The sequence below is a fragment of the Colias philodice genome, chromosome 28, assembly GCF_061535455.1.
Source record: "Colias philodice isolate Cphi_HAF_F1 chromosome 28, ilColPhil1 Martin Lab GWU primary, whole genome shotgun sequence".
Classification (NCBI taxonomy): domain Eukaryota; kingdom Metazoa; phylum Arthropoda; class Insecta; order Lepidoptera; family Pieridae; genus Colias; species Colias philodice.
Genome location: NC_143113.1, coordinates 1,065,096 through 1,089,240, shown reverse-complemented (window position 1 = coordinate 1,089,240; position 24,145 = coordinate 1,065,096). Strand labels below are relative to the sequence as shown.

General features: G+C 31.8%; 2 protein-coding genes across 4 annotated transcripts in view; one reads left to right on the top strand and one right to left on the bottom strand.

Annotated features, from left to right (window-relative positions):
• Positions 1 to 24,145, top strand: part of LOC149476164 (uncharacterized) — a 41,992-nt gene that overhangs the window by 13,380 nt on the left and 4,467 nt on the right. The window contains exons 2-5 of the mRNA XM_089712330.1: positions 13,929 to 13,999; positions 21,337 to 21,493; positions 22,394 to 22,502; positions 23,424 to 23,583. Of these exons, the coding sequence (XP_089568456.1) occupies positions 13,929 to 13,999; positions 21,337 to 21,493; positions 22,394 to 22,502; positions 23,424 to 23,583 (497 nt within the window). The remainder of the gene's footprint in view (positions 1 to 13,928; positions 14,000 to 21,336; positions 21,494 to 22,393; positions 22,503 to 23,423; positions 23,584 to 24,145) is intronic.
• On the bottom strand, positions 3,104 to 9,609 carry LOC149476166 (uncharacterized). Of its 3 annotated transcripts, none has more exons than XM_089712314.1 (11): positions 9,439 to 9,609; positions 8,541 to 8,611; positions 8,274 to 8,308; positions 7,863 to 7,978; positions 7,530 to 7,630; positions 6,463 to 6,575; positions 5,865 to 5,932; positions 5,294 to 5,462; positions 4,385 to 4,489; positions 3,839 to 3,890; positions 3,104 to 3,271 (listed from the first exon to the last, which is right to left on the bottom strand). In XM_089712314.1, the coding sequence occupies exons 2-11, from the start codon at positions 8,599 to 8,601 to the stop codon at positions 3,120 to 3,122; spliced, it is 972 nt and encodes a 323-aa protein (XP_089568440.1). In that variant the 5' UTR covers positions 8,602 to 8,611; positions 9,439 to 9,609; the 3' UTR covers positions 3,104 to 3,119. The 3 variants fall into 3 exon arrangements, with proteins under 3 accessions (XP_089568440.1, XP_089568443.1, XP_089568441.1); XM_089712317.1 differs by lacking the exon at positions 9,439 to 9,609 and adding an exon at positions 9,059 to 9,364; XM_089712315.1 differs by lacking the exon at positions 9,439 to 9,609 and adding an exon at positions 9,151 to 9,364.

The following is a 24,145-nucleotide window of genomic DNA, read 5'->3' as shown; positions in this document are numbered from 1 at the left end:
TAACTCGTTTACATAAAGTATAATTTTAATTGAAAGATAATTTTATTATGATTTTAATTGGACGATGAGACGAATATCGAGGTACAGGGTGCTTGTATTTTCTTATTGCGTTAATTAATTTGAAGGAGTTTGTTAACGATCCTTAGGTATATCTTTGTAAACACTTCAATTCTTGTTTAGAAAGAATGTTTTTGTGATATAATTAATTTGTTTTTTTCCTTGGGAAATGTAGGTGTAGTGTTCAATTAATTTATTTCGTTTAAAATGTATCTTGATAACTTTTAGTTGATAAAAAAGGTCGTTATATAATATGTTTCGGTTGATTTTTATGGTTCGTAGGCAGTGGTAGGCAGACTTTAAATTACCTATCTATCGAGTAGTACCTTAGAGCATATTTACCTACCATAAAATATGAAGGCAGTTTACGGTTATAATTTTCAAATCAAAACGATCATAAGGATTTAAAGTTGATAAGAAATTAAGAATTTTAGCCACTCAATTTTTCTACAGGAATAGATTATTATGTAGGTAGTTCGTTAGATACATCGCCCATAACAAGGATTTTAACAGCATTTGTTGAAGTTTGATTTTACCACAGACTAATAATAATATACTACGATTTTACGAAACTAATATTTTTTAATGTAGGTTCACAATAATATATTATGATGAACTTAAATTAAACGTTATCGAATTAAGCTTCCAAGGCTCGTGTTTACAAATTGTATGTATTATCATGATAAATATGTATTAGGTATTAAGAAGATTAAAGAATAATATGTAAATGTACCATCCAACTTGTATACGTAGTATATTATTATTAGTCTGTGATCCAACGAGACTAAAGTCGACTCAGAGCATTACCTTGGTTGTACCTATTTTATTTGTTGATTTTTGAACATTAAAGGCTTTGTCAGACAGGACGCGTACTTAGCGCGCGTCAGAGCGTTAAGTTGACGCCGCGATATGACGCTAAGATGTGTTCTACTACCATCGTAGAATACCGTCAAACACATCGCCGGCGCTAGCAGTACGCAACGCTCTGTCGCGGCGTTAGGACGCTTTAACGTCGGGTGTTGTATTTTTTTACAAATTTTATTTTAGCGTCTGAGTTAATAGGCGTAAAATAATAATAAAATACTGCATAATGACCGAAAATTTGATAGAATTGGTTAGAAAATATCCATGCTTATATAATACGAAGGATATTTCATATAAACTATAAAGATAGATCAATGAAGGCAAAATTGTGGGCACAAATCGGAGAAGAAATTAATAAAACTGGTAAGTAAAAAATTCTTCCGACTCCGGAGTTAATATCGCTGTACCTTGTTTTGTTCGTAAGTAATAATTATGTAAACAACATGCAGCTTTAATAATATCAATTGCTGTGTCCTAACGCGCGCTAAAGCGTTCTGTTTGACGAAGCCTCGCGCGACGTTAAAACAGGACGCTGTAGCGCTACTACGCAGCGCTAAAATACGCGTCCTATCTGACAAAGCCTTAACACGTTTTCGTTCGGAAAATCGTTTGTAAACACGGTCGTAATCGACTCATGAAATTTAAGAGTGTGTAATCTATACTAATATGTATTATAAAGAAGAAAGGTTTGTAATTATGTATGTATGTATGGTTTTCACGCATAAACTACTGGACCGATTTCAAAAATTCTTTCACCATTAGAACGCTGCATCTTCACTGAGCAACATGGCTATATTGCATTTTCAAAAAAATTAGAGATCCTTACCAAAAATGCAATAATGTAACCCAAGGTGTAAAAAATTCCTCAATAAAAATTCTGTCATCGCGTGCGCTGCGGAATCTATTGAAGTTTATTATATTCGAAGTATCAAGTACGAGGATGGTTCTATGTAGAGAAAACGTAAATATGTACCACGAGCGAAGCCGGGGCGGACCGCTAGTATTATGTAAGTATGTATTACTGTATGTGTATGTATATATGTATACTTATTCATTTGTATGTATGTAGTAGAATATAGTTCTTGTATTATGCACCCTCAACCCCTTCAAGATAATTTTTATATTTCTTCGACCTTAGGTTGCCTGGAAGATATTGCTCTTTTTTGGTGCAAAGAAAGTATTGTAATTCATTAATTTTTCGCATAAAAATCGATCAGTGAATTAACAGGTGTGAAATTCACCTACCACCTAAGTTACTATGGGACTGATATTAAGTTTTTGTCACAAAATGAATTAAAAGTCTAAAATCTTATTAGTTAACATACTATTAACACAATTACATATTAAAAATTTATTTTCCTAATTAGCTTTACTCTTATTCATGTAGCGGACTAAGTAATAAATCTGACAATTTTCATAAAATCCGGCCATTATCTAACCGATTTATTTCTTCATAAGAACCTTCTTATGCACAACTGTTTGATAAAATCGATTTCAATATTTTTAAGTTGGTGAGCTTATCAAAACTAACTTTATCTCATATGTACCTATACCTAATATTATCATTTTCAATTTCTAATTATATCATGGACTAGCTGTGCCCTGCGGTTTTACCCGCAGTGCTCCGCTCCTGTTGGTATAAGCGTGATGATATATAGCCTTCCTCGATAAATGAGCTATCTAACACCGAAAGAATTTCTCAAATCGGACCAGTAGTTCCCGAGATTAGCGCGTTCAAACAAACAATCTCTTCAGTTTTATAATATTAGTTTAGATTAGCTTTACTCTTATTCATGTTGCGGACTAAGTAATAAATCTGATAATTTTCATAAAATCCGGCCATTAGGTACATTTCGATTTATAAAGCCACTAGCTTTCCGCCTGCGTTTTCAAAGAAAAACCCGCTTAGTTCCCGTGGGATTTCCGGGATAAAATCTATCCAAGTTACCCTCTATATTATGTGTGATAAATTTCATTGTAATCGGTTCAGTAGTATTTGCCTCCATCCATCCTCACAAACTTTCGCATTTATAATATTAGTAGGAGTAACATGTAATATCATTTTCAATATCTATTTATATTTAATCCTCAAATCCGCCAAAGATTTATTGCTATTTGTAAAAGTATTCTTGTTTTATTTATTTGTTATATTAATTGTGTTACAAAAAATAAAACGACAATCAAATATTTAAACTTTATTAACACGCAGTAGCATCATGTTCCTCCTCAATATGCTTTTTAAATTCTAGCTTCGAACTGGACTCGAACCCGCACGCTCCACACACAAGAACATCAGCCGCTTCCACCTCTGCACTACTGAGGTATACTTTGTTACCGAATATCACGTAATCTGTAAGAAAAGATAATAAATATCTCAGTAATTCTACACAAATATTATAGAGGAAATATTTTCGAAGTCAAACTTATTTTAGGCGCGTTGGTAAAATTTCAATGTCGCGTCATGGTATAGGCGACGATTTTGATCGTTAAATCTTGCCAAAAAAGTTTCACTTCTGACTTGTTTTTCGTATATTTATCGCAGTTTAATCAGACGTTTATTAAATTGTTTTTGAAGTGAAAACTTCTTTAGCGGCGTTGAGCACTTTTTCTGTAATGGGTATAAAATCTTAAACTCGCGTCAGGACACGTGACCTGATCGAAAAAGCGTAAGACGGATACCATTCCAAAATATCAAACATGCTCAACGTTAATAATCAAGTTTTCACTTCTGCCGGCACTCCCGGAGTGCAACCCGACTTTTTTAATATCAGAAATGATAATACATATAGCCAGACGGTATTCCATAACATTTTAGTTATTGCCATATTTCATACATTCCTGGGTATTATATAAAATACCTGAAGTAAACAGTTTACCGGTAACATACAGATTTCATTAAATTAATTACAAAACGTACCTTCGTCATCCTTTTTTTTATTCTTATGCTCCTCCAACATGTGTTTTGATAACTGCAACAATATTATAATAAATAAATATTTCAGGACAATTTTCACACACGGCACGATCTGATCCCATACTAAGCTTTCGCTTGTGTTATGGAAACTAGATGGCTGATAAACATACATATATAATTTTAAATAAATATTTATATAGATAATTAACACCCAGACACAGAGCAAACATCTATGTTCATCACACAAATATTTGCCCCGGGTGGGGATCGAACCCACAACCTCTGGCTTTGAAGGCAGGGCCACTACCAACCAAGCCAACGGTTAGTCAATAATATCATACAGGCAGTTATAATTATTTTTTAACAATAAACCAAACCGACTTGAGATTTCACAACAAGACTATATTTAAATAGGATAACACTATAATCAATCGGTTAAATTTCCATCAATTATTTAAATCTTCCTCTATCTGCCCCTGTAAATAATTAAATCTGCCTCTATTTTCCCATGTAAATAGCTCAATCTGCCCCTATTTGCCCATAACTTGCCTGCAAATGCGTGTTGCCCCTGAACGGGCAGCGCGGGCACTGCAGTGCGATGCTGCCCGACCTGCCCCCGGCCTTCCACTTGCCCCCGCCCGTGTGTTCCGCTGCCTAATGTAACAAAAGATAAGTAACTATTATCTTATTTATTTATTTATCATCCTTTATTGCACTTAGGGATGATTTTTCAATACTTGGATAAAACTTATTCGTCGAATAATGTATAAAACTACCATATTAAAAACGTATTCTAATTGCCCGTATTTGACAGTTTACGTGACATTTTAATATTATCGTGTAATACTTTATTGGACGGATTAGTTTTATCCAACCATTGAAAAATCGGCCCTTAAAGAGAATAAAAAATAAATACAAACACTTAAAGATAGCTTAAACTAAGTACAAATGGCAGTCTTATCGCTTTAGAGCGACATCTTTTTTTTTATAAAACTTTTAAAATCCCTCTTGGGTCTAAGAATGTATATTTGTGTGTGTATCTGTGTTCTTTTCTGTATCTTAAAACGTATGTGCTCTGTGTACAATTTGCTTTTTCGATTTCTGTGTCAATCTTAATCTTATCTTAATATATATAAATCTTGTGTCACAATGTTTGTCCTCAATGGACTCCTAAACCACTTAACCGATTATAATAAAATTCGCACACCATGTGCAGTTCGATCCAACTTGAGAGATAGGATAGCTTAAACATATTGTAGGTACCACGGGCGAAGCCGGGGCGGACCGCTAGTACTCTATAGGTATATGTATTTGTTTGTGGATTACTGTGTGTTTCAGTATTTGTACCCATATTTGTGTTTGTCGATATCTGTGTGTTTATTTCTGTGCCTATTGATGTCTGTGTGCTTATTTCCGTGTCAATCGATGTCTGTGTGTTTATTTCTGTGTGTTTGTCACCTTGTGTGCGGAGAGCTCGCGAACAGCGTTGCACTTGAACGGGCACAGCTTGCACGAGTACAGGTACAGACGGAACTGAGGTAACGCGAGTAACTCGTGGGGGGGCGGTAGGGCTCCACGGCGCCTTCGCCCCCCACGGGAACGGCGTTGCAGGTTTGACATTATTGTTCTGTGGATAAAATATGTTTGTATAAAAGAAAAAGACGTGTGGCACTCGGGGACTGCCGCGGTAAAGCTATTGCATGCTATGCCTTCAAGCCACACCTCCGCGCCCGTCCCCGTGGGGAGCGTGAGGTTTTTTTGTTACGGAATTTCTCGATTCGGTCCCCGCGCTCAAGGCCCGCGATAGAAGCTATGCAATAGCTTAAAAAATAATAAAGAATATCTTCGACGTTTCTGCGAACTTAACGTTTATTTTAAAAGGGAAGTGTTGTGAGTTCACTGCTCTTTCTTACCTATCAAATGTAAAAGAAACAGTTACAAAATTATTAATCCTCTAGTTTTGTCTTTATGATTCATTTAAAATAAAAAAATTCAACAATAAATTACTCAGAGATTCATAAAAACTCACTTTGACGCTTGTAAAGCTTTCGCTCGTTCCAATATAAACTGTGGACTGGGCTGCTGTGGTTTTTGTGGCTGAAAATATATAAAAAATAGTTTTATTAACATACTAGTTTTATCACGCGGCATTTACTACGTGATAGCAAGATAAAAAATATTTGTGCGACTTCAGACTATAAATAATATAATATGTATTTCATGTAACTGTAATAAACATACAATAACAATTTTACTGATAAACAAAATCAGATAGATTTTGAACTTTGTTCCCAATATAATGGTTAGATGAAAACAGATTAAAACAAACATTATATTGTACACTAATGGTATTTAAAATTTTACTGTGTCACGTCACTACATAGTATAAAACAAAGTCGCTTTCTCTGTCCCTATGTCCCTATGTATGCTTAAATCTTTAAAACTACGCAACGGATTTTGATGCGGTTTTTTTTTAATAGAACAAGTGATTCAAGAGGAAGGTTTTAGTACATAATTTATTAGGTTTTAGACAAAGCGGGCTAAGCTAGTAATTTATAAAATAGTTATTTTCAAAGATTATTATGCTAAATATCTACAGACTATATTTTATATCTATTTAAAATCACCTGTTTCTCCACAGGCTTTTCTTCCGTCTCTGTTTCTTCAGCTTCCCCGATTTCCGACTCCAAATAAACGAGCGAACCATTATCACCACCCATCACCATGTATTGTTGGTCTTCTGTGAACAAGAAATAAAATGAAATTTATTTATAAATTTACTAGCGGTCCGCCCTGTCTTCGCCCGTGGTACCTACATGTTTAAACTATCCTATCTCTCAAGTTGGATCGAACTGCACATGCGAATTTTATTATAATCAGTTAAGTGGTTTAGGAGTCCATTGAGGACAAACACGAGATTTATATATATTAAGATTAAGAATAAAGAACATAAAAAATTCGATCACTCAGCGGGACTCGAACCCGCATCCTTTCGCGCCATTCCGGGGCGGATGTCTGACCAACTCAGCCACTCGTGACCCGCCAGAGCAATCGAATTTATTCCATTCTTTCAGTTTTATGTGTCTAAACTCTAAGGGACTGATTTGTCAGAATTTTGGTTAAAGTTTTTATAATAAGTTTCACATCCGCACAATTCGCCTACAAATTGGCATAAAATATTATATTTATGCCAATTATATTTATGAATTTAAGCATATAAATATTTATGCCTACAAATTGGTATACAAATATTTATATTATGTATATTTGATTTTAAAGTTTTAACATATAGTATAAGTATATAAGTAAGTTATTATTTAAACATTACATCTATTATTTACATTTGTCCATTTTACATTTATATAATAACGAGAAATCCCTACATATAATAAAATCGTAAGAAAGTCAAAACTATACATTGAATATTTTTTAAAAGAATACTTGGGCTGTTATCTACATTCGATATTGCAGCCAAAAATATAGTTTATACAATTTTTTTCCATTTGTATGTATGTCTGCGCTAAACTCAAAAAGTGCTGCATGTATTTACTTCAAATTTGGTACAGGGATAGCTTGAGACCTGAAAAAGGACATGGCATAGGTTTTATCCCGGAAATCCCACAGGAACGGGAACTATGCGGGTTTTTCTTTGGAAAACTCAATATTACTACAATATTCATATTAAATAACATACCTTCCCCATCTTCATTTGACAGTATACATGTGACAGTCTCTGAATCGCCACAGTCTGAACTGCTGGACACTAATTGATATGAATCTCCTCCATTTTCACATCTGAAACCAAAGCAAATTCATATGAGCAAATATTTTATATGGACAATGTATTATTGGTTTAAGGCAACTTCTTCAGCAAGATTCAAAGGTAACAAAATCGTCGCCTTACTCTATGACGTGACGGTATTACCATGACGCGATCTTGAAATTTTACTCTAAACGAACCGAAAGAAGTTTCACTTCAATACACATAGGTCAATCTGATTTTTCAAGTTATGCCTAAGTTACTTACTTAATCAAAGTCATGTTAAGTAAATCAAGTACAACATTTTTTCCCGATGAATCCACAACTTGCATATATTTAAAATCATCACTGCCTTCTGATGATTCTCCTAATATATGACTTCCCTGTAAAATAAAACTTATTTTATATGTCTTTTTTACGATTTTAAACTGGTGTAAAAGTATTGATGAACTTTGTAATAGTGATAGATTAAACCTTGAAATGGATTGAGCAAACAAAATATGCTTTACATTTTTTTTTAAATAAAGCCAAATATGAAATGTTACTTTGGAGATTAAATTATACTAATAAACGGAAAAAATACTTTTGATATAGGCCCATTCATACTTATTTGTAGTATGAACCAGAATGAAGGAAAAGAAACTGTTTAAAAATATTTATGAAATAATGGAATCTTACCTCACTTTTGTCATATTCAACTATCTCTAGCTCACCTGAAAATTATAATAAGATATTTAATTTAAACCAATTTAATTAGATTATAAAACTGAAGAGTTTGTTTGTTTGAACGCACTAATCTCAGGAACTACTGGTCCGATTTGAGAAATTTAGTTAGATAGCCCATTCATTGAGGAAGGCTATACGCTAAGACCAATAGGAGCAGAGCAATGCGAGTAAAACCGCACAGCACAGCTAGTAGTAAATAAAATCTTAATAAATACCAACCCTCTTTATATTCTACAACCACTTGTTGCTCTTGAGTAGAAGTACCTTCACCGTCTGACATATTTATATATCTGCAAATATAATAAAAATACAATTGCCGTTCACTAATGGTGTAAAAACTGGAGAATGGCTTGATATATTTGATACTTAAATCTGTACTAATATTATAAAGCTAAAGAATTTATTTGTTTGTTTGAACGCACTCATCTCAGGAACTACTGGTTTGAAAAATTCTTTCAATGTTAGATAGCCTATTCATCGAGGAAGGCTATAGGCTATATATCATCTTGCTAAGACAAACCGCGGAGAGCAGCTAGTTTTATATAGTTATAGAAACTTAATCTAAAGAAGTTTTTATTAAAGTTTACAATTAAGATAATTACCCAAAGAGTGTAACTTTTTTCTTAGATCATGATTTCTTCTTTTTAATTTTTTGTTTACAATTTTACTGATAGTTTGATAATAAATTGTAAATTAAAGGTTGAAGTAAGTACATCGAAAATATTTAATATTATTACTGAAGGTAGAGTTAATTTAATATTCATGGGATTACATATATTCAGAACTACAAAAGATCTTCTTGAGCGTTGGAGAAGGAATAAAGTTTTACCTTTTAGGTACGTATTGATGGAAAACTTATCCCGGATTTATATATTTTAATTGGAGGAAAACTGTCATGTCAGCCATAAGCTAACAATAACATAAAATAACTTGTAGGTATTTAAACACATGATTTTAGACGTACATTTTATTAGAAATATTGAATTAGAACAACAACAAACAACGTAAACAATATTGTCAATATATTGAAATTTAAAACTTCTTGCAACACTCTTTGACAGTGTTTCTATAATGTTAAAATGTTTTATTTTTATGTTTATTGCAACAAATCACTTACCTCTAATGGCAACAATTACGAAGAGTTCAGAAACTTTTTTTTAGATTATTTTGTGATTTTTAGCAAACAATAAATAAATTAAATGTGCACGAATTTATAATAATATGTTTTTCTGCCGTATTCGTAAGCTAATTCGCCATTTTATTTTGTTACAGGCGCAACTCGTAAGTTCTTGCGCGCGACGTTTATATAAAGTTGCCATTTCTAAAAAAATTATATACCGTATTTTAAATCAATATTTAATTTTGAGTTAGACAGGCTGTAATTATAAATTTGAATACAATTTATCAATCAGTATTAATATTCTTACAACGGTAAGAACAATATGTGAAAATATTTTAACACATATTTTGCTAGAACCAATCATAGATGGCGCTATTCTCAAAGAACTCATTGAATATTTTGTAGAGAAACGATCAATGACTCATACACTAGGTAGAGTTTCGGTGTCGCTCTCTGTAGAGTCGTTGACCGACTATAGAGCTAATGCACTCAAATTGCCAATGGATTGCGCTTTTTTATGACGAACCATACGTCTATTATAAAATCATTACCGCACTAAACGAACGTCTTTATAAATTTAAAATGAACAAAAAAATATTCTTTTTCAATTTTAACAATTAAAGTATGCGTTTTGACGTTACGATGAGAGAGTGACGTAGATTTTCTGAAACGCGGTGACGAAATTTTTTGTACACTGAGTACATATACGAAATTTTAGAGACTTTATACGGAGGGTCCGTAGCTACTGGTGTCAGCCGGTCTAGGCAAGGAGCCGGTCTAATTCCTCGCCATCAGATATGTTTGAAGCGTATTAAGCAATCATATATGGTAAACTAACTGTTCAAATACTGTCAAGAAAATGATAAAGAGAGACTTGGGTCTCACCCACACGCTAGTAGCTGATTTGACCTTCTTTTTGCCTTTTTTACGTCATGGTCAGTTAATTTTTTACGTTGATTGATAAATGTAGAGACATTATTTCACATAAATAATTATATTTGATACTTATAACTCTTTTTTATTTATATAGTAAGTATTTCTATTAAAATGAAATGAATATTAATTTATATAAATTATTTTATTGCTATAAATACATTCTAGATTTTTATATTTTATTTAAATTAAATATCTAGTAACAATTTTTGTCATATCTTCATTTTACATTATTTAAAAAATTTAGTAGATACTTATTCTAATGTACCCAACAATTAATACTATCTACTAAGTACATTAGCAATTATTCATGATAAAATTTCTTTCTAACCCATTTCTTTAAACCCAGAATAATTACATTAATTACTTTCAAATCACTAGGTAAAGTCTATTTATGACTGCTTTTGATGCATCAATCTAAATTACTGCTAACGTGACATCATTGACCATGACGTGATGTAAATTATTACCTACTGACACAATAATCTCGATTATGTAGCTCTTTTTATTTAAATCATTTATTTTGGGCTAGAGCTCTTATTAATTATTAATGATTTAATATTATAAAAATATATTGCAAAAAATGTTTGAGCCGCAGCTTTAATATTATAAAAATACTAGCGGCCCGCCCCGGCTTCGCCCGTGGTACATATGAAAGATAGATGTTGGCCGATTCTCAGACTTACCCGATATGCACAGAAAATTTCATGAGAATCGGTCCACCCATTTCGGAGGAGTATGCAGACTAACATTGTGACACGAGAATTTTATATATAAGATATTGCAAAAGCCTAATTAGAATAATAGAAAAACGTCGCATAGCCTTACACTTTCTTATTAGATATGGAAAATTAGGAAAAAGCCATAAAAAAGAGAGTCAAAGCAGCTACTTCGGTGTCTGTGAGAAAGTTTCTCAATATTGCGACTTTAAGAATTGTTTATTTAAATCATTTCCATTAATACCCATACATGACGAACTTATCGACATATTCAGATTGGCAGCGGTTTGGCCCGGCCCACCGCCACGACCGGCTACCCGAGTAGCAAGGGACTCCCCATTTAGTGCGGCTAATATCTTCTATATATACTGAATGATGAAAAAACTTCAACATCGCGATTTAGCTGGTGCTATTGGATTGGCTGTTCCATTATGGAATGACGTTGCGTGACGCGGGTGCGAATAAAGTCTAGCTAGAGTTTATATATCTAACAAGACGCGTGTATTACGTCTTGACTCTTGGCTCTAGTTTATTGTCACGGCCAAATTCAATTAAAAAACTAAAAACGCTCTACATTCAATATATATTTCAAAAGCTCTGCATTTTCTGAACTTCAAAATTTAAATTGGAGCTTTTAAATGACGAATGAAGAGTTGGCTCTACCTACATTTTCTAATTTTAAAACCTAAATGTGTTTTATAATTATGTAGAGGTACACGTTTTGGTTACCTATCGTGCAAATAAAGCATGCTGCAATTATTTATTGTGGACTTATTGAAAATAAAAATGTAGAGTTGTTAAGGCTCGTATAATTTACATTTCGAATAAAAGGACATTGAGTTTGAAAAAATTCAGAAAACAATATAATATGTAGTATGTTTAAATCCAATTTTTAAAACAGTATGTATGATTTACTGGCTGCTGGATATTATGTTTCGTCATTCAAAAAAATGTAGTTAGGTACTTTATACCAAATTCGCAAAGTTATTTTGGCGCCATATTTTTTACCTTAATTAATTAAAACTTGATGGCGTTATATTTGTAAATCTTTGAGAATTAATTATTTTTCCTTTATTTACAACTTTCTCCAATTTATAATTGATCTAATCTATTATCTAATAAAAACATTTTATACGGATACTAGATTTCCACCTGCGGCTTCGCCCGAGTTTTCAAAGGAAAACCCGCATAGTTCCCATTCCCGTGGAATTTCCGGGATACAATCTATCCTATATGTTAATCCAAGTTACCCTTTATATGTGTGCTAAATTTCATTGTAATCGGTTCAGTAGTTTATGCGTGAAAACCATACATACATACATACATACAAACCTTTCCTATTTATAATATTAGTATAGGCTAAAGAATTATAAATTACTAGCTTTCCGCCTGCGGCTTCGCCCGCGTTTTCAAAGAAAAACCCACATAGTTCCCGTTCCCGTGGGATTTCCGGGATAAAACCTAGCCTATGTTACTCGTGGATAATGTAGCTTTCGAATGGTGAAAGAATTTTTAAAATCGGTCCAGTAGTTTATGAGCCTATTCATTACAATCAAACAAACAAACAAACAAACAAAGTTTTCCTCTTTATAATATTAGTGTAGATTACTTTAATAACTCTACCTTGGTTATAGTATTATCTATATAATATTAGCGCGACTCTACATTCATGTTTATAGAATAAAAATATAGAAGTGTGCATAATACAATATGCATGGAATCTATTCAATATCGTTTAAACTAGGTTATCGAACTATTGAGTACGACACGCATTGTTGTACTTACTACCCGTAACTCACGCAAGTCATAGCTTTGTGTTGATTACATTGAGATGGTCTTTAATTTTAGATATTATAGAAGTTAACAGATCAAATCAAATTAAGCTATTATTAGGATTATCAAAAGCATATAATTATTATCAAACAGGTTCAATCTTATATCTACAATCGGAATAATAGAAAATAGTTTTTTCGTTTATTTCATTTATCATACAGCCATTTGTCAAATTAAGTAAGTAAGTGCAATCTATACATATACTATGTTATACCACTATAACGCAACAGTAAAAAAGAAAACATATAAAATTTTAAATTTCCCGCCATTTTTAGCTAACTTAATATCTGGCAACATCAATTAAATGTCACGTGGTCGCAACACAATTTAAATTCGTAACGTTATTATGAATTTGGTATTGTTCATTGATGTTTGTTACTGATAAGCAACATATTATATAATTTCTTGTATAATTTATGTATGTAGGCAATATTCTGTTATTTTAATTGCAACCCTTATTATTACAACATACTTTACAGCGCATGCGAAAAGAATGTCAATGAAACAGGGTTATAAAGTAAAAATAATGCTTTACTAACGAATTGTGTTATATAAAATTACGAGAAAGGGTGAATATTATTCAAGAAATTAATTAAAATAAGGAGATATCGTTTAAAATATTAAATTCAGTTTTATTAATAAATTCCCGCCCATATTTGTGTGCACCACATGAATATTCATTTATAAATAATTTGACTTGAAAAATGTAAAAAAATGTTGCGATAATTTTTTTGTGAATCCCTTTGTTATTTATTTATATAACTATCGATATTGGATGGTTAAGTAATTTCTAAGATTGATTAAAAAATGTGTGTGTTGTGTCCTAAGGTTGTGTCAGATATAAAAATGTGGACCTAATAGAGATAAAAAAAAATATTCTTAAAAGAAAAAAATATTTGAAAAAGGAATCATCATAATTTTAACCGCGCGAGCAATCCTATTTTGTTCATAATATTAATAATATTATTATGTGTAATGTTAATTATTTTATATTTTTTACAGAAATGAAAGAAATGGCAAATACAGGAAATTCGAGTGCTGTATTTTTTCTTGGATCCAGAGCTCACTATCAGGTAGGTACTTATGTTATTATTCTTATAAATTTATATTTATAATTTAATACTGATGATGAAATGAGGTCAATTCAAATATAGCGCGGTACTGCAGGTAAGTTATTATTAGTATTGCAGGAATGCACACTAGTCAATACCTACCGATAAATTTGGCGAAATATTTAATGGTTTAAGGTGGATGTTCCGACCGTCCCTCCATACATTTTTGATTCTTTAAAACTAATCATTTTATCACTTCTCTATAATGAAATGTGTGCGCGTTCGACCTTTTTAATCAATAATTTACAATATTTACTTAGAAAAACAACAGTAAAATACCGGAAAAATTTGACACTTCTACAGTAGTGTGCGTGACTTTTGCTAAGCGAAACACGACATAAAGCACGACATCTAGCGCATAGACTATATACTTATTACAGATCTAGCGCGTCAATGTCTAAACGAAAGGCGATGTTTAAACATTGACGCGCTAGATGTCGTGCATTCGCGTTCGTTATCTTATACATATTTATTTATTTATTTATTTAATCATTTATTGTACCACACCATTTAATATTACAATGTACAGTATAATATATATCTGTTTGGATGCGAAGTACAAAAGGTGACCTTATCGCTTAAAAGCGATTTCTTCCAGGCCACCTAAGGTAGAGGATAGATATATAATACATATAACGGGTGGCTGAAAAAGTAAAAGAGAAAAGAAAAATATATATATATATATATTATTATGAGATAAAAATAAAATAGGAAGTAATATAATATATTACATATTATTATTATGTACATAATGAGCATAATTCTAATAAATCAAAGTTCTGTGTAAAAATTGAGTAATTTCATTTCCAATCGTTCAAAGAAAATAACAATAAAATAAAATAAAACTAATGACCTTAGAAACTATGTTTTTTTTGTAAACAATTTATTACTCATTATTGTTCGTCCGTCGTAGGTCTGTAAACTGTATTGTACACTGAAGGTAAATGGTACTGTAGGTACTTTAGTTCGGCGTCGTCGTCGGCTTGATATAAAATTACATTCTTGATTTCATTGACACGCGCTATGATTTGCGCGCGGAATTTCTTGTGTTGTGAATTTATTTTTGTATGCTATGCATTTTAATTGATTCAAATTGCAATGTTTCTCTAGTATGCATTTGAGACTATATTGTAAATTGTAATAATTGATCGTGGGTATAGTAATTAATTATTCTAATAACGCAATTAGTAATATATGTATTTTCGGTGGGATTCAAAACAAAAAATTGGCCCGTGATTTTTATGAAATTTCACCACATTGCAAATCACATCAATCATAGTTCATACACATGTATGACGAAAGTGATTAGTATTGTGGCTAACATTGACTCATCAGTTCATCACTGAAACCAGTGATAAATCAGTACCTATATCATATTGTGTTTGAATATTTTTAAACAATGATATTTAAGTATACAATTATTATAAATCGGTAAACTATCAAAGTAATCACAAACTTGCAAACATTGGTAAAATGTCCAGTAGTTTATGAGCCTATTCATTACAATCAAACAAACAAACAAAGTTTTCCTCTTTATAATATTAGTGTAGACAAACACTATGAATACGATCACGAATGCAAATTCGGGGCTTTTCTAATTATTGCTAAATAATAATTGAATTCGTTTTGAAATACTCTATAATTTTTAGTGTATAAATAGACATTTATAATGTGGTGCTCATTTTTTTTGTACTGCTAACGCTATTGTAGGTACCTATTTTCGTTGTTTTATTTCAAGTGAACACGGCCATACAATTTTGTCACGAGCCGCCTATTGTAGGATGATTGTAGGTACTTTTGTTAGGCTCCTTCGTCGTCCGCGTCGCGTCGGCTCGAAAGTTCTTGATTTCATTGTCACGCGCTATGATTTGCGCGCGGATTTTCTTGTGTTGTGAATTTATTTTTGTATTATTATTATTTTTTATTTTTTTTTTATTTTATTGATTGAAATAAAATATTTCACTAGTATGCATTTGAGACTATATTGTATTATGTATAATTTATCGTAGGTATAGTTATTCTTATAACGCAGTTATATTTTCGGTGGGACAATTTGACCCGTGATTTTTCTGAAATATCACCACGTTGCAAATCACATCAATCATACACACGTATGACGAAAGTATAGTGGCTAACATTGACTCATCAGTTCATCACTGAAACCAGTGATAAATCAGTATATCATATTTTATTGTGTTTGAATATTTTTTAAACAACGATATATACAATATTATTATAAATCGGTAAACTACCAAAGTACTTCCGAATTTTCAGACAGACAAACAAGTAGTTTGAACACGCAGTTTTCTTATACTAGTAGCAAAAATCAAAACCATAATATTATGTTTACCTACTATATTTTACTAAAAGTCGAGTGCGTCGAAATCGTAAATAATAATATGTTTTTCACCTTCCTGGTTATTTTCCCATAGTAAATAGTGTTTTAGGTTTGTTGTTGTAGGTAGGAATAATAATAATTATTCTTACATGTTGGTTATGAAATGTATATTGAAATAATTTACTTTTACAAATCATTAGTGATATTAGTTTTGAGTGAAAATGCTTGGATCAGCATAATATTATATGGTACTTCAAATACATGTTTTGATAAAAAAAACAATAGTGTAATAAAATAAAACTGCGTTTTCTAGTAATCAATGTTGACAATTTTAAATTCCACAATTATTGATCAATAAAATAGTTTACACCAACAAATATAACTTTTATTTTTATAACAATCGTTCATAATATAAACCGTAGCAGGTGGCGTTTTGAAGTTCTGTCTACTCATACAGAAAAATGGAAAACTTGTTTTTTTTGTAAACAATTTATTACTCATTATTGTTGTTTGGCTGTGTGTTTGGCAACTCGAAGCGTGGTCGTCCGTCGTAGGTACTTTTGTTTTGTTACTCAGGAGGATAACCTCAGACTGTAGACACTGTAGTGATGTCAAGACAAATGTGCGAAAGACTGTAAAGTCAGACGCTAATTTAGAAGACGGGCTACCCATTGGGGCTGTTGAAATTGTCTGGAGATCCTTTTGGAACTCATCCATTCTGTGGTTAAACACTTCAAACATCTGATTAATAGACTGTGTGATGGATTCCATATTAGTTTTAGTGCAGTGGCAGTGTAAATGTTGTTGTTGAGGTTATGTAAATTTAACACTTTAGTTAACTACCAAGATATAAAGAAATGAGGATAGGACACAATAACTATTGGTTGAGGTATTTATAAACTCATAATATACTTTTAAAAAAATCACGTTTTAATAAATTTCTAGAATTAAATTAGAACAGCTGATTCAAAATAGCCTAAAAAATCTTAATAATAATAATTACGCTTCACAGCAAGAAGAAATGTACCATATGTACCCGCACAAAGTCGATATTGTGTTGCCTACCGTTGGACTCAATGGCTAGGGTTGTAACTACCTTTAATAATTATGTATTACCAAACTAATAAACCGAGTGATGCGAAATAACCATAATTCTTTTAGAGTTTGATAAAATGATCAGGCAGGTATTTTCTTTTAATCCTTCCCTGAATTCTCGGTTACTAAATTGTATCGTTGAAATTATTCTTAATCGCGTAAATTTAATAAATAATCATATGGAAAACACTTTTCATTTGTTTTTTTACTTTCACGCCCAACTACTATACAATAATTACGTTGTTTCGGTATTTTGACGAGAAAACGCAGGAAACATCCGTTGTATCATTTTAGATAGATTGTATATTTTGTATCTGTAGAATTGAAATCAAAGCTACGTATATGTTGTCTCCATTCTTTTCTTATCGGATTGTTGATCCCAATGCGAATGCGTCACTTAAATTTTATAAAAGACAATTAAGAACATCAAAAATAAAGTGATACGTAAATATTTCACAGTGCAATATATTATGTAATTAATAATAATTATATATTTATGAAAAAATAATTACATCAGATTTAATAATCGCAATTATTTTGAATGAACATATGAATAAATGATTACATCATAATAGTAATAATCACAATTGTTTTATTTCCCATTTGTTGCAACCCTAGCATATTTTTATGTAGCAGCAGAAGTACCTACACTGGCGGCGCGGCGGCATCGTGCGACATCAAAGGCATTGCCTTACTAGGTAAGTTTATAATGACTCATTTCTTTTATTATATAATTTACGTTTTACTTTTACAGAATCCGATTCAATGGATTATGAAGACGAGTCACACAACGCCATACGATAGTGATGATGAATGAACATTTCAATAAATGCATGCGTGTTTTTTTATGTTGTTTTGTAATTGTTAATTGTTTCTTAAATAAAGAAATAAACTAAATATTTAAATGACGATTTGTTATTTGCAACACAACTTTATATTTGAGATTCTTTACAATTATGTATTTAGTTTTGTATCATCAAATTTATAAATTTTATTCCATAGTTTTCAAAATTAAATGTAACTAAATGACCATAAAAACATTAATAAAGTAAATTATTGATGTAAGGTCAGGGAACGTAATACATATATATACATCTGACCATGTAGAAGCTAAGTCTTGTTGACTGCTGAAGTCTGTAAAGTTTTGTTGTCTGCTGAAGTCTGTACGCAATGAAAATGTCTGCCGTTTCGAAAATAAGTTTTTAAGACCCTAATAAATAAAATATATGAATGGCAGATCTGGTCAAATACTTTCAAAATTGTATTTTTTTCAGCACTTTCATAAGTGTCTGCCAGAATGTTATCCGCGTGATAATGGTCTGCCATTGTTATTTTCCGATAGTAATAATAATCTATTTTCAAATATCAAAATGGCAGACGTGGTCAAATGGTTTCAAAGTTCGCCAAAAATTTCCACCTGTCTTACCTAAGCGCGCGCCCCGTCCACCACTCTGGGCTTAGTGACTCCTCATCTCATGTATAGTAGGTATAGGGGAATCAACACACAAAAATCCAGGTCTGGTCAAATACATACAGGTAGCTTTGCGCTAGCTCTCTAGCTATTACTTCTTATGGAGAGAAAACGTAAACATGTACCACGGGCGAAGCCGGGGCGGACCGCTAGTAAATAATAAAATAATAAATAGTGTATTAGATTTGTTATTGTATCTTGTATACCTACGAATAATTATTCTTACGTCTTGTTGGGAAATGTTCAAATACCTACCTATTGAAATAATTTACTGTTACAAATCATTAGTGTTATTAGTTTTGAGTGAATAGGCATGGATCAGAAATTCAGAATATAATATGCTACTAACTACTCAAATACATACATGTTTACACAACAAACACCACTGACCTCTATAACTATAAGTTATAGAGGTCAGTGACCGTCAGTGACAAACACTATGGATACCTACGCTCGCGAATGCAAATTCGGTGATTTACTAATTATTGATACCTAGTCATTGAATTCGTTTTGAAATAGCATGTACTTTGTAATTTTTAGTGTTATAGACATTTATAAAATGTGGTGCTCATTTTTTTGTAATAAATCATCCCGAACGCTATTGTATTTTCGTTGTTTTATTTCAAGTGAACACCTATACAATTTTGTCACGAGCCGCCTCTGGCCTCTGGGTGAAATAAACAAGTCAAATGATTTTTGTTCTAATTGTATTTTGGTAGTAGTTTGTTTAGAATTTACATTACCATTGTTTAATTTTTACCTACTATATTTTACTAAAAGTCGAGTGCGTCGAAATCGTAAATATCTTTTTCACCTTCCTAGTTTTTTTCCATAGTAAATAGTGTTTTAGATTTGTTGTTGTATGAATAATTATTCTTAGCATAATATTATATCATAGGTATATGCTACTTCAAATACATGTTTTGATAAAAAAAACAATAGTGTAATGTAATAAAATAAAACTGCGTTTTATTGTAATCAATTTTGACATTATTTATTTCCCAAAATTACAACAAAATAGTTTACGCCAACAAATATAACTTTTATTTTTATAACAATCCTACTTGTTTTACATTCACGCCATCTAGACTTAAATCTTTATCATTTTTGTATACGTCTGTGTGTGTAAACGACCCTGTATGCAATGACAGATGTTATAATGCATTTTTTTACCGAATTGGGTGGATTTTAAGGCAATGATATGACATATTTCAATAAAATATAATATTCAGTAACCGCCATGACTATTCCTACGACCTTAATCTTTTCCAATTACGCAAAAACTCAAATAAACTAGAAATGTAGAATTCAGCGCCATCTAGCGGGACATTGGCTGGGAACAGATCGTAGCAATCACCTTAAGAATCAAATGTTTATTTGCTTTGTGAGTAAGACTCAAAAAAATAGGAATCAAAGGAGAGATAATCGAAATGCATCTTATATACTTACGAAAACTAACAGAACTGCTTTATGTAATTGTTTGGGAAGGTTCACACGAAAATAATTCTTATTTTAATGTGAAAAATTCAATAGAATAAAACATCTATAATATGCAATTTGAACATAATTTTTTATTCATCAGATATTTAAATTTGTTCAAATATTGTTGAGGCGATAACTATTAATACACGCAGGGTGCGTTGCCTACCGTAATTGCTTTCCAAAAAACATTTTTTTTACTGCTACAAAATTGATATTTATCATTATTTTAGAGATAAGTATGTCGATCTTTTATTTAGCCGCAGCGTTGTACCACAGTAAACAAAATATAAGAACAGTAGGGAAAATACCTACAAAACGTTCGAAACGGCTCACTCACGCGTACGCATACGCATTCGTTTGAGTATAACCGAGACAAAAGTTATATTTTAACTATTGTTATTTCTTTTGAATGACAATCTATGACTTAAACGTGGCAGAATTTATTCTATCCTTGAATCACAAGTACAAGCTACCACGTTACGTTGTCGCAGAATCGACTACATATCGACGACTTATTTGAATCGACTTTCTATAACTAGCTGTGCCCTTTTTTTTTATAGTGGGGAAATCTTCCAAAGATACTCACGGCCCCCGGGGAAGGAGCCGTGGGTTATATCGGATTCTTACCGACTAAAACCCCACTGTGTTCCGTCGAGCCGCTTTAATGATGGGGCCGCGGGTATTTGTTAGAATTCTTCCGCGACCTGCGCTTTTACACGCATTGCTCCGCTCCTGTTGGTCTTAGCGTGATGATGACTATAGCCTTCCTCGATAAATGGGCTATCTAACACCGAAATATTTTTTTCAAATCGGACCGGCAGTTCCTGAGATTAGCACGTTCAAACAAACAATATCTTCAGCTTTATAATATTAGTATAGATTTTCAAACATTTTTCGTATGTTTGTCACAAGATACTAGACCAACCCACCTACGACCAAGACAGTGGTAACACATCGACAGAGACGTTATACCCAAATGCCTCCGTGGAGGAACTATGGAAGGAGGTGGATTGCGATAGTCCGAATTGCAATGAGCGTAGCTTGTGGAATTATGAGCCTGATGTTAATGGTGAGTTATTTTATTAAACTAGCTTATAATAATTTAGTCTGGGAACTATTGTTGCTTATCGAGGGAAAAAAATCGATGTTAAACCGGCTTAGCCATTCTTGACATATTACAATCCCTAATTAAAAAAAAAACATATAATATTTATGAAAAAAAAGTTGTGAGCATACTTAGATATATATTGCACGCCTCATAAGCGAAGCGTTGAGGTGGGTACTACTGTCACTTCGCGCAAAACATCTGATTTTTCAAACTTAAAATGTCTTTATGTATCATACATTGCACTTGTAAGATAATACATACACACACATATTAAGAAAAAACACTATTTTTAACGTTCATTATATTTTTGATGTCATTTTTGTTATTTAAACTAGTTAAAAAACAGTTTAAAAAAGTTCTGTCTTGGACGTCCGTGTGTCTGTATGTGCGGATCCTTTTTCTTGTTAACACGATAGCGACCGAAATACTTTACTAATCGAGTCTTTTTTTTTCTCTTACGCTTGAGTATGCTCAGGAATAGAACCCTTTCATTTTTCAGGGTCTGATTCGATGTGGTTTAATTGTTATTAAATAAACAAAAATAATAATTAATAAATTATTTAAAAAAAATTATGAGGACACTTTTGGATTTTCCAAATTTATATTTTTATTTTATTGATTACTAGCTTACATGCATACCTGTGCACAAATTTTAATTCCTACTTCACTGACTTAAAGATGTGGTTTTGTGACAAAAAAAACCTTAGTTTGTCTGTTCAAATTTTCATCGAAATCGATTTAGTATTTGAACCGCTTAGCCGTAAAAAAACTAGTTACCTACGGGTTTATTTTTATAATATAATGAATAAAACATTATTTTTTACGTTTTATTAATATTTATCTTTATTTTTTGTTACTCAGTTAACTTCGAAGCAGATACAGGAGTAAAGAAGAGAATAAATAGTCAATCTAGTAATGCTCTACTCTGTGATAATATGCAGCCGGCCGCTTTGAATGATGTTCGTGACAGGTAATTAGTAGAACAATATACAGATACATACAGTAAGGAAACTTCATACAAAACGTTCGAAATGGCTCGCGCACACAAGCAAGCGTGTTTACTAGAATCGTAAGGGTATTGATGTGTTAGTAGTCTCATTAAATTTATAAAATTAATAAAAACCTTTACAATATGTATAGTAAAGGTTATATAATATGATCTTATCCTTTGGAAATTGTTTGAAAATATGTAGTTAACTTATTTCAGTTACATATTTTCAAACAATTTTCAAAGGATAAGATAAGAACTCTGATATCCGAACTTTACTTAATATAGGGATTTTTTTTATTTTATTTGTCTGGATTTTTATCATAATATAATTAATTTGAAATAATTACATTCAACTTACTTTAATCATAGCATTAAAAATTACAGTTTACTATTTTTATAAAAATATACCTACATATCGAATTTGGATGACTGTAGAATTAATAGTAAGGCGTAATGTGTAAACTAAATTATGCGAGTTTCAATTATTAAAATGCCTATTTAGTTAATAGCATAAAAATAACAAATTAATTTTTTGATATAGAGATAAATTTAAATTGCGTTCATTCCCATATTTGAAATAGCACTTCTATATTTATTTAAATCATATTCATACACAAAAAAAAGTGTGCATGTACCTACTAGTGTACACACGTAAGAAGTGAAACTTTTTTAAATGACCTTATTTTTCAAAAAATAATTTACTATATGCAACTTTACAGAAATACGTCGAATCACGCGTGATAGGGATAAGAAAAAGATGGCGCGTAACGGAAAAATGTCACGCGTAACGAAAAAATGTTACTTACACTAAATTTTTTTCCAACCCCGATAAAGAAGTTTCACTTCAAAAATAATAATATTAAGTAACTATTTATGAAGTTATTTTATCAATTTATTCAGTGACACAGAGAAACACAAACCACGCCGTACATTCCTCTCGTTCCTAACGTCTCTAACGCGTCGGAAACGTCGCGTTGAAAACGCTCAATATCTAAAACGCATGGAGAGCGTTTTGACGACTTGCACGTATAGGGAGTCGTGTCGATGTCTGGATTGCCAGGTGAGATATTATTTTATTTATGTTTTTAGTGTTTTTAAAATATTTTTTTGGAAAATTATAGGTACTTATTAAATCTAAAATTTTAGATTCTGTACTGTGTCGTTGTACTTCACGTGAACTAATACTGCTACTTACCTACTCTTTCACGCAAATACTACTGAACCGATTACAATGAAGTTTGGTATGCAGGTAGCTGAAGACCCAGAATAAGACGTAGGCTTCTTTTTATACCGGAAATCCCACAGGTTTAGATTCACTGAACAGATTTTATAGCAATAGAAATACTTGTAATGCCCGTGGTTACTGGTAAAAATAATGCCTACAGTCAAGTTGCATCGAAATCGGTTCAGCCGTTTTATTGCAATCGAGTTTCAAACATACAAAATTAAAATACACTTTTGGTTGCAGTAGCTTAACCGCTAACGTTATGCTAATACTTGTAAGACATTTCAAAGGTTCGATCTCCAGGAAAGGGAAAAAATAAATATTTATCTGTGTCTTGATCAATAAAAGATGGATGAATAAATTCTAAGAAAACGCGATATTTCAGAATTTTATAAAG

Excerpts from the sequence above, each read along its gene's own strand:
- LOC149476166 (XM_089712314.1), bottom strand. The coding sequence starts at position 8,601 with ATGTCAGACGGTGAAGGTACTTCTACTCAAGAGCAACAAGTGGTTGTA. Across the intron at positions 8,309-8,540 it reads GGTTGTAGAATATAAAGAGG|GTGAGCTAGAGATAGTTGAA; the intron begins GTTGGTATTTAT and ends TATAATTTTCAG. Across the intron at positions 4,490-5,293 it reads GCGAGCTCTCCGCACACAAG|GCAGCGGAACACACGGGCGG; the intron begins GTGACAAACACA and ends TTGTTACATTAG.